This window comes from Perognathus longimembris, chromosome 2 (genome assembly GCF_023159225.1).
Source record: "Perognathus longimembris pacificus isolate PPM17 chromosome 2, ASM2315922v1, whole genome shotgun sequence".
NCBI classification, from domain to species: domain Eukaryota; kingdom Metazoa; phylum Chordata; class Mammalia; order Rodentia; family Heteromyidae; genus Perognathus; species Perognathus longimembris.
Genome location: NC_063162.1, coordinates 48,937,293 through 48,952,599, shown reverse-complemented (window position 1 = coordinate 48,952,599; position 15,307 = coordinate 48,937,293). Strand labels below are relative to the sequence as shown.

General features: G+C 41.0%; 1 protein-coding gene across 2 annotated transcripts in view; it reads right to left on the bottom strand.

Moving 5' to 3' along the window:
* The window catches only part of Adk (adenosine kinase), a 420,812-nt gene that overhangs the window by 391,765 nt on the left and 13,740 nt on the right, over positions 1-15,307 (bottom strand). Inside the window, exon 1 of one of the 2 annotated variants that reach the window (XM_048339096.1) lies at positions 400-540. The exons of the other annotated variant lie outside the window; for it this stretch is intronic. Coding sequence (XP_048195053.1) covers positions 400-413 — 14 coding nt within the window. The 5' untranslated portion in view covers positions 414-540. Of the gene's footprint in view, positions 1-399; positions 541-15,307 lie in introns of those variants that run through there. 2 annotated transcript variants of the gene reach the window in all.

The following is a 15,307-nucleotide window of genomic DNA, read 5'->3' as shown; positions in this document are numbered from 1 at the left end:
GGGACCCGGGTCATTTTCCCTCCCCCCTCCCCCGGGGTGGGATGGAGGAAGCAGGAGATGGATGCATTTTTCGTAAGAAATCTGCTACACACACACACACACACACACACACACACACACACGAGGCTTCAACCCCTCCAAGCCTGAGCGAGGGTCACCTCAAACAAGCAGACTATTAGGGCAGCGCCATGTGCCACCGACCCAAAAACTTCTGAGGAATGTAGAAATGCCCTAATTTAAAAAAAAAAAAAAAAAGTATAGGGAGGTCTTCCAACAAGAGGAGGTCCAGTGGCAAAGGGGGGGTCCCGACCACCCAAGAGAAGGGGCGACAGTCCTAGCGATGTTCCGGAGGCTCCCACCCAGGCGGGGGTGCAGGGTGAGCGGGCACCAGTTCCTTACCTGACGGACGTCATGCTTCACCTTCCGGCCACCGATGCTCCGCGCGTCCGCTCGGGCAGCGGCAGGTACCACAGCAACTGCTGCTCCGCACAGGCTCTCGGTGGCCCGGAGCGCGTCCTCACACACTCCGCGCGCGCGGGCGGCCCCCCCCCTCACCCCGGCGAGCGGGCCCCGCGCGCTGATTGGCGACGGCCGGAGGAGGGCGGACGCCCCGCCCACGGCCGACGGCCGGAGTTCGGCCCGCGCGTTCCGCGGCGCCCGAGGCCCGCGGCATGTCTCTCGCGCGCGGCTTGTGCCACCCGGGACTGGCGAGCGGGCTAGCCCACGGACTGGCGGGCGCAGTGGCCATCTTGAATCCTAGTGACCGCATCTCCCCCGCACACACACTCCGACCCCCCAAATCCAGGCTCCCCGGGGCACGAGGTTTGGGTGCCCGCCTCAAAAATGGCCGCGCCCGCTGGCAATGGGTTTCGCAGTCACGTGGCCGTGGTCGGCCACGGACACAGCTGCGGTCTCTTTAACCGCACTCGGGAGACTGACGCTGTCAGGGCAAATCACCGAGGGGGTTTAAAGGGCTGCAATTAAAACACCGGGATGCTGAGGAAAAGCCTCCGCCTAAGGGAAGCCTAGCCTCAGCTGGAAGACACAAGCTCGTGGCCTCAGGCACAGGACGGGCAGCTTTCCAGCCCCTTGGGGATCGGCAGTGGGGCAGAGGGTCGCAAATTTACCAGAACTTGTGAAACACCTGAAGCCACTCTTTTAACCTGGAGTCTGCCAGGGTCGGTGCTGAGCTCTGCGTCAATCAGGTGGGTGAGGCCCAGTCACTGCAGTTCTAGGGTGTTGCCATGTGTTCAGGGAACACATATAAAGTTTTACACTCCCAAGTCAGCCCTGCTCCACTGTGCTGTTTGCACACTTGTCAAAATGCCTTCCTCAAAAAATGCAAGCTAGCCAGGCAATGCCTGGTACTTCTCGCCTGTAATCCTAGCTACTCAGAAGGCTGAGATCTGAGGGTTGTGGTTGAAAGCCAAAAAAAGCCAGAAGTGGAGTTGTGGCTATTGAGGGGAGTCAGACTGACTCCATCTCAGATTAGAGAGCAGAAGCCCACTCCATCTTCACTAAGATCTCCCTCGCCCCAGAGCTTAGGGTTGGGAGATGTGTGACCTGTCGGCTGGGAATGCAGAGAAGGTCCCCCTCACTGTGATAAGATTGTGTAAACTGCTTGACCACCTGAATTGTAAGGTTAACAATAGTAAGCCTGTGCCCTTCCAGGAAGGAGCAGCCTTACCCCTGCCCCCATGAGTAAGCATATTGGCTTGCATTATGTGGGGACCTGCCAAATTGGAGCGCCAATTCTAACTAAAATGATAGGTTGGTTCAAACAGTAACTATGAGGCAGACTGTAACTCCATTGGCCACCTGCGTGTGACCTGATATGACTATGCAGTTTCTCTGTAAGTGGTGTAACCTCATTGGCCACCTGCATGTGGCCAGGCTTGACCATGTGGTATTTGCCTTTATAAACCCCAACTTGAAGACTGCTCAGGGTTAGCTCCCCAGTCTGCACTGTGTCCCTGGCTAGTCAGCCCGCTGTTTATGGTCACAGTGTTACCTCCCAAGTCTGTGCTGTGTCCATGGCCAGTCAGTTCACTTTTTGCTTCCCCAATAAATCCATCTTTTTGCTTGAGACTGTCTCTGAGTGATGGACTCTTGGAGGGATGTGAAATCCCCTCCCTCAAACCCTGTAACAGTGGCTCAAGTAGTAGAGCACTAGCTTTGGGCAAAAGAAGCTCAGACCCTGAGTTCAAGCCCCAGTGCTGGCACACAGACACAAATATGCAAAGTCTGAAACAAGGGTTTAAGACTACAGGAAAAAGACCAGAATGTACCCATAAACTTATCAGTAAATCCAACAGTTCAGTGGGCCAAAGGGCTAAGAAATCAATAATGAACCACTAAATTAAAATGGAATTAAGAAATTAACTTCAAATGTGTGGGAAAACTGTAAGGGAAGTCAGTAAAGGGATTATGTCCCAAATAACTCTTCTTTATCTTTCCTTTATTCTCTACACAACAGTATTTATATTAGCAGACAACCTCAAGGGCCATTCTTTTACTGCTGTATAGGATGGCAACCAATTTCATGTATCTCAGATATGTTAAAAACCTAAACAGCAGGAAAGTCAGCAGGACTCTTATCTCCAGTTAACCACCAGAAAACCAGAAGTGGTGCTGTGGCTCAAAGTAGTAGAGCAGCTAGCCTTGAGCTGAAGAGCCCAGTATAGTGCCTAGGCCCCATGACTAATAAACAAACAAAAAACAACACCAAAACACCCTAAACAATAACATATTAAAAAGTGGCTCATGACCTACAGAATTGAACTTGTTTCTTTTTTATTATGTTAAAACTAAAGCAAAGTGAAGGACTCAGGCCATTTGTTGTCTTTGTCCTTCATCCCACCTTCCTCACCACCAGGAAGATCACTAAAACTAGACATTTGATTCCCCCCAAAAAAGTCACAATAACTAAAGACACCACTGCCTTGCCTTTCTGTTTTGGAGCTGATCATAAAGTTCTCTGACCTACTTTGATTTGGACATCATTAAGACTCTCCTTTCAGAAATGGTCTTAACCCATACTGATGAAGAGGTCAGGTCTGGCTGGTGCTATCTTGGCCCATGGTGAATTGTAGGAGCTGGCATCTTGTCTTCATGGTAGAGGAAGGAAAGTCCCACTCACAGGTGATGGGCATATCTGAATCCCTGGAGACAAGGCCAGGCACTTTGCCTATTGATTACAGAACCACTGGGAGCATCCTGTGACCCTGCTCCCTGCCCTAACCCTATTTAGGGTCAGACAACTTGTGTCTCCGCCATGCCACATTTCTCTCCGTGATCATGTCAGGTCTCCAGTCTCCTGGCTTGTCTTCGGTCACTATGGCGTCCCAATTCAGCTCTCCATTGGAGCTGAATTGGTTTGTTGGTATTGTTTTTGTTCTTTCTTCTCTCTCTGACCTGTTTCCTAATAGTGTTAAGTGTATTTATGGACTGCAGGCCTTTGTAACAACTGGCTGCCTACAGACTGCTAGCATTCTAATAAAGACTTCAAGATTCGATTCTTGAAAATGTTGCTTCTTGAATAATTTGCTATATTACACTAGGAAGGAAGGAATGCTGAGAACAAGAAAGAATCCAAACAAACACATCTTCCTGGGTTTCCTCAGTTTGTTAGCATTGAATCATACACTTTTTGCCCAATTACATTGCTTTTATAGCTTGCTTATTTTGATGAACTGAACATAGGTCTAAAAATTGCTTACCCTGAGTCTTTGGTCTTCATTCTGAAGGATTCTATGTTATCTAAAACCATGATCAAATAAATGTATCATACTGTCACTTTTTAACCTATGTTTTGCCTTTGACCCTGAGTATACACAGGAAAGGGATATCCCCCCTTTCCTCTCCTACATGCTATTAGACACAATGTTATTGTTTGAGTTGGGTTACAATTTCACTTTTTGTTTTTTGTTTGATTTTATAATGCTAAGAGTTGAACCCAAGGCTTCCCACATGCTAAGACAGCTTCCCACATGCTAAGCACCCACTCTTCTACTGAATTACATCACAGCTACATTTTTTGTATGAGGAGGGCTGTACTGGAGTTTGAACTAAGGGACTTGGCTTGCTAGGAAAGCAGTTTGCAGTGTAAGCCAAGCCCCAGACCTACATTTCACTAAATTTTTAACCATTGACAATTTAGTATCCAAATTAAGATAATGTACCTGTAAAATGTGATAACCTAGAAAACTGTAACACTTTTCCATAAGGGGTAAGGAGGAAACCAAAGCAGTCACCTAAACCATGGGGCAGGGACATTCTACAAGAGGAGGGAACTACAACATAGGGTAGGGCCTGAGGATGAGCAATTCGAACTAACAGGAACTGAGACTAACAGAAACCAAATGCAGCTTGACTGTGCGCTGTTTAACCCTTGCAAAACAGAGGAACGAGGAGACCAAGTATAACTGCATAATTGTTCCCCAGCTTGTATGTTTTAGCTTACTGCAGGGAAAATTTCAGGAATATAGAGATTTAAGGTAAATTAAGAAGTTAAATAGGTATGCAGTAAATACCAGCTACACCCAGAAATGAAAATTGATTTACTGAACCAAAAATTGATTTATTGCTTTATGTATCCTGTTTTGCTTGCCTAAATGATTTATTGCTTTGTTTACCAGAATTATAATTGCTATTTTGTAATCACTAACCACCAATTTCTGCTTCTCTGTGGCTGCTTGCTATCATATGCACTACCACCTATGCATGGTTTATGCCTTTAAAGACCCTGCTAAATTTGAGTTCAGGGATGCATACCTGAACTCTCCTGAGTTGGGACGCAGTCACCATACGGCCATTAAGCTCCTAGCATGATTGACTGAGTGTTGGTGTTGCTCTTTGGGAATCTGGGTATTTTGATAAATACTTAATAGATTTTTCAGAACCTACACAAAAAATATACTCAATATCTCAGTAAAAATTTTATATTAAGTATATGTTGAAGTGATAATATTTTAAATATGCTGGGTTAAATTAAAAAAACATTAATTTCATTTGTTACTTCATTAATGTGGCTGCTAGACATTTTTAAATTATATGCATTACATTTCTATACACTGGACTGTATCATAGCCTCTGTAACAGAAATTAGTAAGAAAGCCAGTTTATACAAGTCTTCTTTTCCTTGTCCAAAAACACTAAGTATTCCAAGATTTCAAGTTTCCTTATGAAATGTTATTTTTAGTATTTATTTATTTAGCTGGTCTTGGGGCATGAATTCAGGGCCTGAGCACTGTCCCTGGCTTCTTCTTTTTTTTTTTTTTTTCTTCTCAAAGCTAGTACTCTACCACTTGAGCCTCAGCACCACTTCTGGCTTTTTCTATATATGTGGGGCTGAGGAATCAAACCTAGAGCTTCATGTATTCGAGGCAAGCACTCTACCACTAGGCCATATTCCCGGCCCCTTTAGCCTCCTCTTTTTTGGAGGGAAGTTTTTGTGGTTGTTTGGGTATTAGGGATTGAACTTGCATGCTAGGCAAATACTGAGCTATATCCCTAGCCCCGTCTTATTCTCTTTAATTTGGGAAGTCCCTAAGTAAAATGAAGCCATAGACTATATATCTGAAGTACTTAGCCCATGAGTAAAAGGATGTTAAAAACACTGAGCTCTACTTGGCGTACTGAGATTCTGACTAAGTGACCACCAAGAAGCATTAGTCAATTGTTCCTCTGGGTTAAAAGGAATCCAAAACAAAGAAGCAGCTGGATAGCAATTTAGTGTGGTAGAAACACTGACTAATACCCTCTCCTTGAGAAAACATTGATAATCCAGATGGGCCAAAATCAAACCAATGCTTAGGATTTAGAACTTCAATGTCATTTTTAGTAAAGGAGCACAACATGGTATTAAACAGAGCTGTTCAGGCTTTAATATGTATATAAATGTGTTGTTTGGAATCTTTGTTTAAAGTGCAGCTTTAAACAAAGCTGTGCTCAGTGGACAAAATTGTGTGTTTCTTTATGTTCCCAGGTTTCACCATTTCCTTATCATTTGTGTGCCTGAGTAGCAAGGTTGTAATGGTAGGAAGACAGGCCTGATTTGGAATTCTTGCTTCATTTCCTACTGGGTGTGACTGTGAGCTAATTCATAACATACTTTTCAGAGCATGGTGAAGGTTAAAATCTAATTAACTGTAAAGTATCTGTGTAATGGACACTATATCAACTAATTTATATCTCTGGGAATAAACTTGATGCCAAAATGAAGTATGCTTTTGTTCACACTTAACATACTTTGGTGAAATAAGTAATCTTTTATTCATTTATTTATGCCAGTTCTGAGGCTTGAACTCAGGACTTCCCTCTCTCACTGGACTTTTCTTTTTCATGGCTGGTGCTCTAGCACGTGAGCAAAACCTTTCACCCAACATTTTGGTAGTTAATAGAAGATGAAGTCTAGGATTTTTCTGCCCAGGCTGCTCTTGATCCTAGATCTCAGCTTCTGAGTAGCTAGGATTAAAGGCATGAATCACCAGTACCCATCTATATTTTTAATTTTATTTATTTATTTATTTATTTATTTATTTATTTTATTTTATTTTTTTTGGCCAGTCTTGGGCCTTGGACTCAGGGCCTGAGCACCTTCCCTGGCTTCTTCCCGCTCAAGGCTAGCACTCTGCCACCTGAGCACAGCGCCCCTTCTAGCCATTTTCTATATATGTGGTGCTGGGGAATCGAACCGAGAGCTTCATGTGTAGGAGGCAAGCACTCTTGCCACTAGGCCATATTCCCAGCCCAATTTTTAGAATTTTAGAATTAAGACTTTTGTTTGAAAAAAGGCTTAAGATATAGATTAACAGTGGAATACTTGCTGATGCTGTGTAAAGCCCTGGGTCTAATCCCTAGCACTGTAAAAATAAATATTTTTAAACTTAATTTTAACACAAAACAACTAAACTAGAAAGTTATTTTTAATATATGCACCATGTTTCATATCATGAGTAAACATATAACTCTGCATTATTCAAATATTTAGTGAATTTAAGGCCACACCATCATATTTAAAAATTAAAAGAAAACTCTTGGTGACACTGCATCAAACTTACAAAATTGCCAGTCCTGGGGCTTGGACTCAGTGCCTGAGCACTGTCCCTGGCTTCTTTTTGCTCAAGGCTAGCACTCTGCCACTCGAGCCACAGCGCCACTTCTGGCTTTTTCTCTGTATGTGATGCTGAGGAATCTAACTCAGGGCTCCATGCATGCTAGGCAAGCATTGTACCGCTAAGTACATTCCCAGCCCCAAACTTACAAAACAATAAAGAAAAAAAAATTATCCAGGCACTGGTGGCTCCTGCCTATAATCCCAACTACTCAAGTGGCTGAGAGTTAAGCAGCAGGAAAGTCCATGATGACTTTTACCTCCCAGTTATCCACCCAAAAGCCAGAAGTAGAGCTGTAGCTCAAGTGGTAGAGTGCTAGCTTTGAGTAAAAAAAGCTCAGAGACAGTGCTCAGGTCCTGAATTCAAGACTTAGTGCTGGCACCAAAAAAAGTATTCCCTTAAAATATATTTACATGCAGAAATTCTTAAAGTTTGTCTCCCTAAATTGAGTTTAGGAGCCCTGAAATGTGGAGATGAGAATTATATATTGTCCCTGACAATAACTTTCTGACCTCAACAAATTATTACCTCTTTGACCATTAGCTTTCTTTTTTTTTTTTTTTTGGCCAGTCCTGGGCCTTGGACTCAGGGCCTAAGCACTGTCCCTGGCTTCTTCCCGCTCAAGGCTAGCACTCTGCCACTTGAGCCACAGCGCCGCTTCTGGCTGTTTTCTGTATATGTGGTGCTGGGGAATCGAACCTAGGGCCTCGTGTATCCGAGGCAGGCACTCTTGCCACTAGGCTATATCCCCAGCCCCCATTAGCTTTCTTGTATGAAACATAAAGGAGTTAGTTGCAGGTTTTCCCTGAAGTCTGTTTCAGTTCTTATTAGGTAATGGAAGAAAATCTAATTTGCCACAATAAAAATTGGGTTGTGCTGGACACCAGTGGCTCACGCCTGTAATCCTAGCTTCTCAGGAGGCTGGCATCTGAGGATCATGGTTTGAAGCTAGCCATAGCAGGAAAGTCCTTGAGACTCTTATCTCCAAATAATCCCCAGAAAACCAGGAGCACCCTTGCTCGTAGTGGTAGAAGGCTAGCCTTGAGCAAAGAAGCTCAGACAGCACCCAGGCCCTGAGGTCAAACCCTACGGCTGAAAAAGAAAAAAAAAAAAAAAGGTTTGTAGTTTAAAGACCTGGTCAATTTTAATGAGTTTTAATTATAGACAAGGTTTTTCAAAGAAACACTGGTGAATGTATTAACTCTGTCTCCCAAGAGACATTTCAAGAGGTCTATTATTTAATTACTATCTGTATATTTTTAGGTCTTTTTCATTTTAACATCACATATTCAAACAGAATACAATCTTTAAATGGAAACTGACAATTTATTTCCCTGGAAAATTTCAACAGTACAATAATATTTGATTGACTGAACTTTATTTAGTAAGAATTTTTAGCAAACTCCATTCCAGGCATACCTACAGAAGTACTTCTTTATTTTCCGTGAACTAGAAAGTCTCAAAATCAAAGAAAACTTCCAATCTAAAATTACAGGATGACAGTGCTTAGTTTTTATTGGTGGTGAGAAAAAAACATTTTTAAGTATACAACTGAATATCACTGTTACTGTGTAAGAGAAAGGGCATTGTAAGCAAAATGTTGAAAGAACATCACAGAAATAAAAGATAACCTTCCCAAAAGACAAATTATTGGTAACCTTCCATAATATGTTTTATATAGAAGGCTTCCATATTTGTGTCATTTTACCATAGATCTAACCTATGCTATTTCACAAACAAGATTTTTATTTGTTTTGGTTTTTTTTTTGAGACAAGAGGTCTCCATGTAGCCCAAGTTGGCCTCAAACAAAATTCTCCTGCCTCAGCCTCCACAAAGCTAGGAAACAAGCAAGCTTTTAGACATCCTTCTTTCATTCATTCATCAAATATTACACTAAGTAGAGATTCAGCAAGATCTAGAATAAGTATTGCCCTATGGGACTTTCCCCCTAAAGGCATTCAGATGAATAATGAAGTAACAAGCAAACACCAAGTGACCAAACATGCTACATAAAGAATTATAACTGGAAGTGGAGCTGTGGCTCAAAGTGGTAGAGCACTAGGCTGGAATGCAAAAGCTCAGGTAAAGTGCCCATATCCTTAGTTCAAGCCTCTCCACTGGGGGTTTGGTGGGGGGAGGGGGGGAACCAAAAGGATGAATGTACGGAAGGTATGTCTGCATCAGTCAAGCTTTTGCATCACTTCAACCAAAATGCCCCAGAGAAGCAACTTAGAGTAAGATTGTTTGGCACAGGGTTTCAGAGGGTTTAGTCCTTCATGGCTGTGAGGGCATGGTGAAGCATATTTCACATCTTGGCATCCAGGAAGCAGAGCAACAGGAGCCCAGGAAAGGAAGCAGGACAAGATAAAGCCTCAAGGACATTCTACCTCTGAGACCACTTCCTCTATCTAGGCCCTATCTCCTACCCCTCACCACTTCCCAATAATGCCTTCTGTCTGTTGATTAGATCAGAGCAGTCTAGATTTAATTATCTCAGAAGTAACCTCACAGACATACCCAGAGGTGGGCATTTACTAATCTCTTAGGCATTTCTTAATTCAAATTGACAGTCAAGATTAAACATCAGTTTCCTTTATATTAGGTAGTAATTGAAGTTATCTTCCTAACAGTAGAGAACTGAATAACAAGAACTATGTGGGAAAGGGCATTCCAGACAAAACAGTGCTAAAAGGAGAAGTACATCACCACTGGTTTTCGGTTTTGTTTTGTTTGGGGGGAAAAAGGCAAGGAAGAAAGGACAGCACTTGGCCAATGCAAGGACAGATCATATTAGACTCTATGACCTCATAAATTGGGATTTTGCTATGAACATGAAAAGAAGTCACTGTAATACAATTTTAAACAGAGGAATGGCATGCACAAGCTCAGTTTGTTTAAAAAAAAAAAAATCACCATGGTTGTAGTAGAGTGTTAGGTCTGCCCAGGAGAAAGGCCCTTCCCACTTCCTCTTCATCAGCCTGAAACCAGTAATCATCTGACTGTCAATCACCTGACTGAGTCAGCAAAAGACCCAGACTCTGACATCACTTCCTCGTCTGCTAGGTCACTTCCTGAAACACCCAGGTCACACCTCCTTCAGACAGAGAGAGGTTCCCCAGGTTCTGAGATCACTTCAGCATATGCTGTGATCCTGCACCTCCTCCCGCCTTTCCCCATATAACCCAGCTCAACACAAGTCTCTCCTTTTTCCTTCCCTTCTCTCTCTGCACATCTCTGTCCTATAAACTCATTTCTGCCTGAACCATATGACAGTCTCCTTTGGCAGAACCTTACAGTATGTAGTAGAGAAGCAGAAAAGCAGAAAAACCAGATTGGAGGCCTAGCACAGCAATCCAGGAAACTAGTATTAGCGGTATGAACCATGAAGATAATAATGGAGATGGAGAGGAATAGATATCCAGGAGACATTTTGGAGGTAGCCTGACAACACTTGCTGGCAGACTAGATATAAGACATTAAGGAAAAGAAAGAAATCAATATTAACTTCTAAATTTGAGACTTGAGAAATTGGATGAATGGTGCTGCTATTACTGAGATACAGAGGTAGGGAGAAGCTTAGAAGAGTAGTAATGTGGGAAGATTGAGACTACACATCTGCTAGTAGCTATAAGTACATATATAACAGGTAAAATTTACTTAAGGTTTAGATATGCCAGCCACTGTGCATATACTAGCCCATCTAAATTTACAGCAACACCACCAGGAAATACTTTCATTTCCACATTTTGCACAAGAAATTAAAATTCAAAGAAGTTAATTTGTTCAATACCATAGTATACAAAAGAAAATCCAAGCAATGGCAGTCTGACATCAGAACTGAGGTTCCTTACATATGCTATATATAACAGTGTCACTGGAATAAACTCAAGATATTCTGACAGACTTCTATAATATCTAAATATCATACATATGAAATTCTGATTGGCTGGAGTATCATACAACACACTTTTCAGACATTGCTCCTTGACTTTTAAAACTTCAACCACAATTTCATTTCCCTCAGAAATCACAAAAGAAGTTTTCTGAAACTGTAACCTCTCTGTACATCAGTTTTATAATAAAAACTTAAAAAAAAAATTTCCCACTGTGAAATATTACAGGGGCAAATAATGAACAGCAAAGTTACTTATGCTATGCAAATCCCCCATCCCAGCTATTCAACTTGTATAAATAAAATTCATAATAAAGTACAACTAAAAGTTTGTAGTTTTTTCCTTTTCCTTTTTTTGGGGGGAGAAGGTTTTGAGGTGGGACGGCATACCACTGTGCAGCCTAGACTGCCCTGGAGCTCATTATGTATTCCAGGCTGGCCTTGAACTAGAATTATTACTGTTATTACTGCTGGAATTATAGGTATGTATGTACCACCACACACGGCCAATATTGCCAAATTGTTTCAATTTTTGGTAGTATTTTTTTTTCACTCTTTTTTTTTTTTTTTTTTTTTTTTGCCAGTCCTGGGCCTTGTACTCAGGGCTTGAGCACTGTCCCTTGCTTCTTCTTGCTCAAGGCTAGCACTCTGCCACTTGAGCCACAGCGCCACTTCTGGCCATTTTCTGTATATGTGGTGCTGGGGAATCGAACCTAGGGCCTCATGTATATGAGGCAAGCACTCTTGCCACTAGGCCATATCCCCAGCCCCTTGGTAGTATTTTTTGCATTAAACCAAGTTGTTCTGCTAGACAAGTGTCACTTGCTACATCCCTAACCCTTAAGATTTTGTGTGACTGAGGAGTAGAAACTACAAGGGTTACAAAAAGATCCACTGTTAAAATAACATGTAATTCTTAGCCAGGCCCTAGTGGCTCACACCTGTAATCGAGTTACACAAGATCTGAGGATCCCAGATTAATGACAGCCTGGGCAGCAAAGTCCATGAGACTCTTATCTCCATTTAACAACCAAAAAGCTGGAAGTGGTGCTGTGGCTCAGACTGGTAAGGACAGCACTCAGGCCCCAAGTTCTAGCTCCACACTAACTAATTATAATAATAATTCTTTTATCTAACTCCTCTCTTCCACGTAAGGGCAAAAATAAGTGCATTCTCTAATAGAATATGCAATTTTAATTTAAAAAAAATTTCAAAAAATTCACTTCTGCTTGATTATTTTCACATAACAGAACCAGTATCTAAAAAGCTTTCCTTAGTGTGGTATGGTGGAACATACCTGTAACTCAGCACACTGGAGGCAGGAGATGGGGAGTTTATTAAGAACAGTCTGGGCATACTACCATTTAAAAAAATTAAAAAGCGGGGCTGGGGATATAGCCTAGTGGCAAGAGTGCCTGCCTCGGATACACGAGGCCCTAGGTTCGATTCCCCAGCACCACATATACAGAAAACGGCCAGAAGCGGCGCTGTGGCTCAAGTGGCAGAGTGCTACTAGCCTTGAGCGGGAAGAAGCCAGGGACAGTGCTCAGGCCCTGAGTCCAAAGCCCAGGACTGGCCAAAAAATAAAAAAATAAAAAAATTAAAAAGGAAGGAGTTTGGAGAGGAATGAGTATGGAAATAGATTTCTCACTTTTTTTTGTTTGTTTGTTTGAGGGACTAGGAATGTGGCTTAGTGGTAGAACGCTTGCCTAGCATGCATGAAGCCCTGGGTTTGATTTCACATAAGCAGAAAAGAGCCAGAAGTGGCTTAAGTGGTAGAGTGCTTGAGCTAAAGAAGCCCCAGGACTGGCCTCCCCCCCTGCAAAAAAAGTTTTTGTTTTGTATTTTTGGTGGTACTACAGTTTTGAACTTGTTAAACAGGTGCCGTACATACCACTTGAACCATCCAGCTAGCCCAAATTTCTTTCAAATTTCAACAAAAATTGTATACTATACTGTATAGATTTTTTTAAGTATGATAGGGGGCAAATTTAAGACATCACAGTCTTCAAGCCTTAAACCATTTCTTCAATAACATAAAGTTTCAGTATTCTACAGGAAAATACAATACTGAAACTGAAATTTTAACTAAAAATAGATCTATTCCCAAAATAGAAGGGAAAACACTATTAAAAGTAATCAGCTTTCAGGTGTTAGGGATCTAGCCCAGTGTTATACCCTAAATTTGTTCCTACACACACACACAAATAATCATCTTTCAAAGAGCAATAACAGAATTAAAAGCTTGGAGATCTAATTCAGTTGATTTCTGAACTCCTAAACCACAAAATCTTGAAATCTAACAATTGTATTAAGCTACTAAATTTGAGGAAAGAACATCAAATTCACTGTGAAAAGTATATTTTACATTGTTACTTAACTCTGCATCCAATACATATACCAAATTCAAAGCAGTCTTGCTCAATATATTGGTATTTTTTATTTTCTATCCCTCTTCTTCTCTCTTCCTCGTTTCCTTTTCTCCCTCCTGTCCCTCTCCTCCTCCCTCTTTTTCTAAGTAGGATCTCACTATATACACTGGCCTCAAACTCTTGATCCTCCTGCCTCAGCCTCCTGAGTGTGTAGGGTGTGGGATGTGTGTGTGTACATGTGTACTTGACTGTACATGACTCTATTTCTTTTTTTTTCTCCCCCCCATGACTCTATTTCTATCTTACATTGCATAATTCAAATTGACTCACAATCTAGTTTGAAAAATAGTCTGTTCTATATACTAGATAAAAAAGTTAATAAGACTCCAGGTATCCTGATTCCTAAGCTGAAACTCTTTCCTTTTATCTGCCAGAAGCCCACAAGTATTAAAATTCATAACCAGAAGTTTCTCATAAGGTCACATACATACTTAAGAGTTAAGTGAAAGTTGAAAAGGTACAGAAGAGATGAATAAATCACAATAGCTAAGAGGAACTGAGTTTTCTCTATTTCTAACTATGTTGTGTTTCCCCATCTCTGTATACAGATCTATATTTCCCTTCCTCCACTTCCTTTTTTCCGATGCTTAGCTACATAAACTTGAAGTTTTTTAATATCAGCTATATTTACTGAAATGTTATGATCCTATTCTTAACACTAGGCTAACTAAACAGCCCAGTATTTATTTTCAAAGGTCACTTTTATTTTAGTTATTTATTTAATTCATTATTTAATTAGAGTCTTCTTATGTACCTGAGGCTGGTCTTAAACTGGAAATATTCCTGCCTTAGCCTCCTTACTGCTGGGGTTACAGGTGTATACCATCAAGCCCTACTGAAAAGGTTACTTTCTAAAAACTATATGAAGTTCAAAGGTAATTGTTGATATGGGCCATTTCATTTGAAAAAGACTTGCCATTGCTGCCATCTCAGACTTGGTAGAATGTTTTTTATAGGATTTAAAGTATTAGTAGTATTAAAAGATTAAAAGCTTTTTAGACGATTACTAGTAATTGTTCCATGTTTAATATAGGAATACTTCTTGAAGCAAAGAGCCTGTTTAATTTTTTGCTACAAATCACCACTGAACTTAGTTTTATATGTGAAAAATTACAAAATATTACTTAAAATATTAAAATGAGACAACCAGTCTCTACCTTATCACATCATTTACTGTGTGAACTTGGACACATTAAACCCTCTAAACCTGCGTTTTTCATCAGCAAAATACTAATAATTAGCTTGTATTATTTTAACAGTAACACTAAAGTCATAACACTCAAATTGTTAGTATCAAGGAAATCTCTAAAGTAAATTAAAACTTATTAAAAATTGTCTCTTAAATGGAATGTTTTAACATAAGCAAAATTAGTTTGCACGATTTTATGTTAATAAAAAAGTCAAATTTCAAACTCAAGGAGTGAATCCATTGACAAAGCATATAATTAAATAAATCTCACAAGAGAATGTTTATTCTTGCTGAGGTGGGGACTACAAATATGTAAGTAAGAAAAAAGGCAAAAATCTAAACACACATTGCCGTGGGATTTCTTAAATAGTGTGCTTATCTAGCACTTGTAGAATTCACTCTAACTTCTCAGTTTGTATCAACATAGTGTAATATCAAGGCAGACTCACAAGTCCTGAGTGTGCAAGGTGCAACCACTACAAAGGGACTCTTTACCTTCTGGGTTTTTTTCCTCAGCTAAGACAAGTTATCTGGAGGCCTTGTAAGGATCAGTAAGAAAATGTAAGTTGAAGTACTTACCATCCTTAAATATATTATTCTGACCTTTAAACACTCCAAGGAAAACTAACACTTCATTTCTTGCTCCAGAGTCTAGAACAATGGTATAAGGCCTATAAT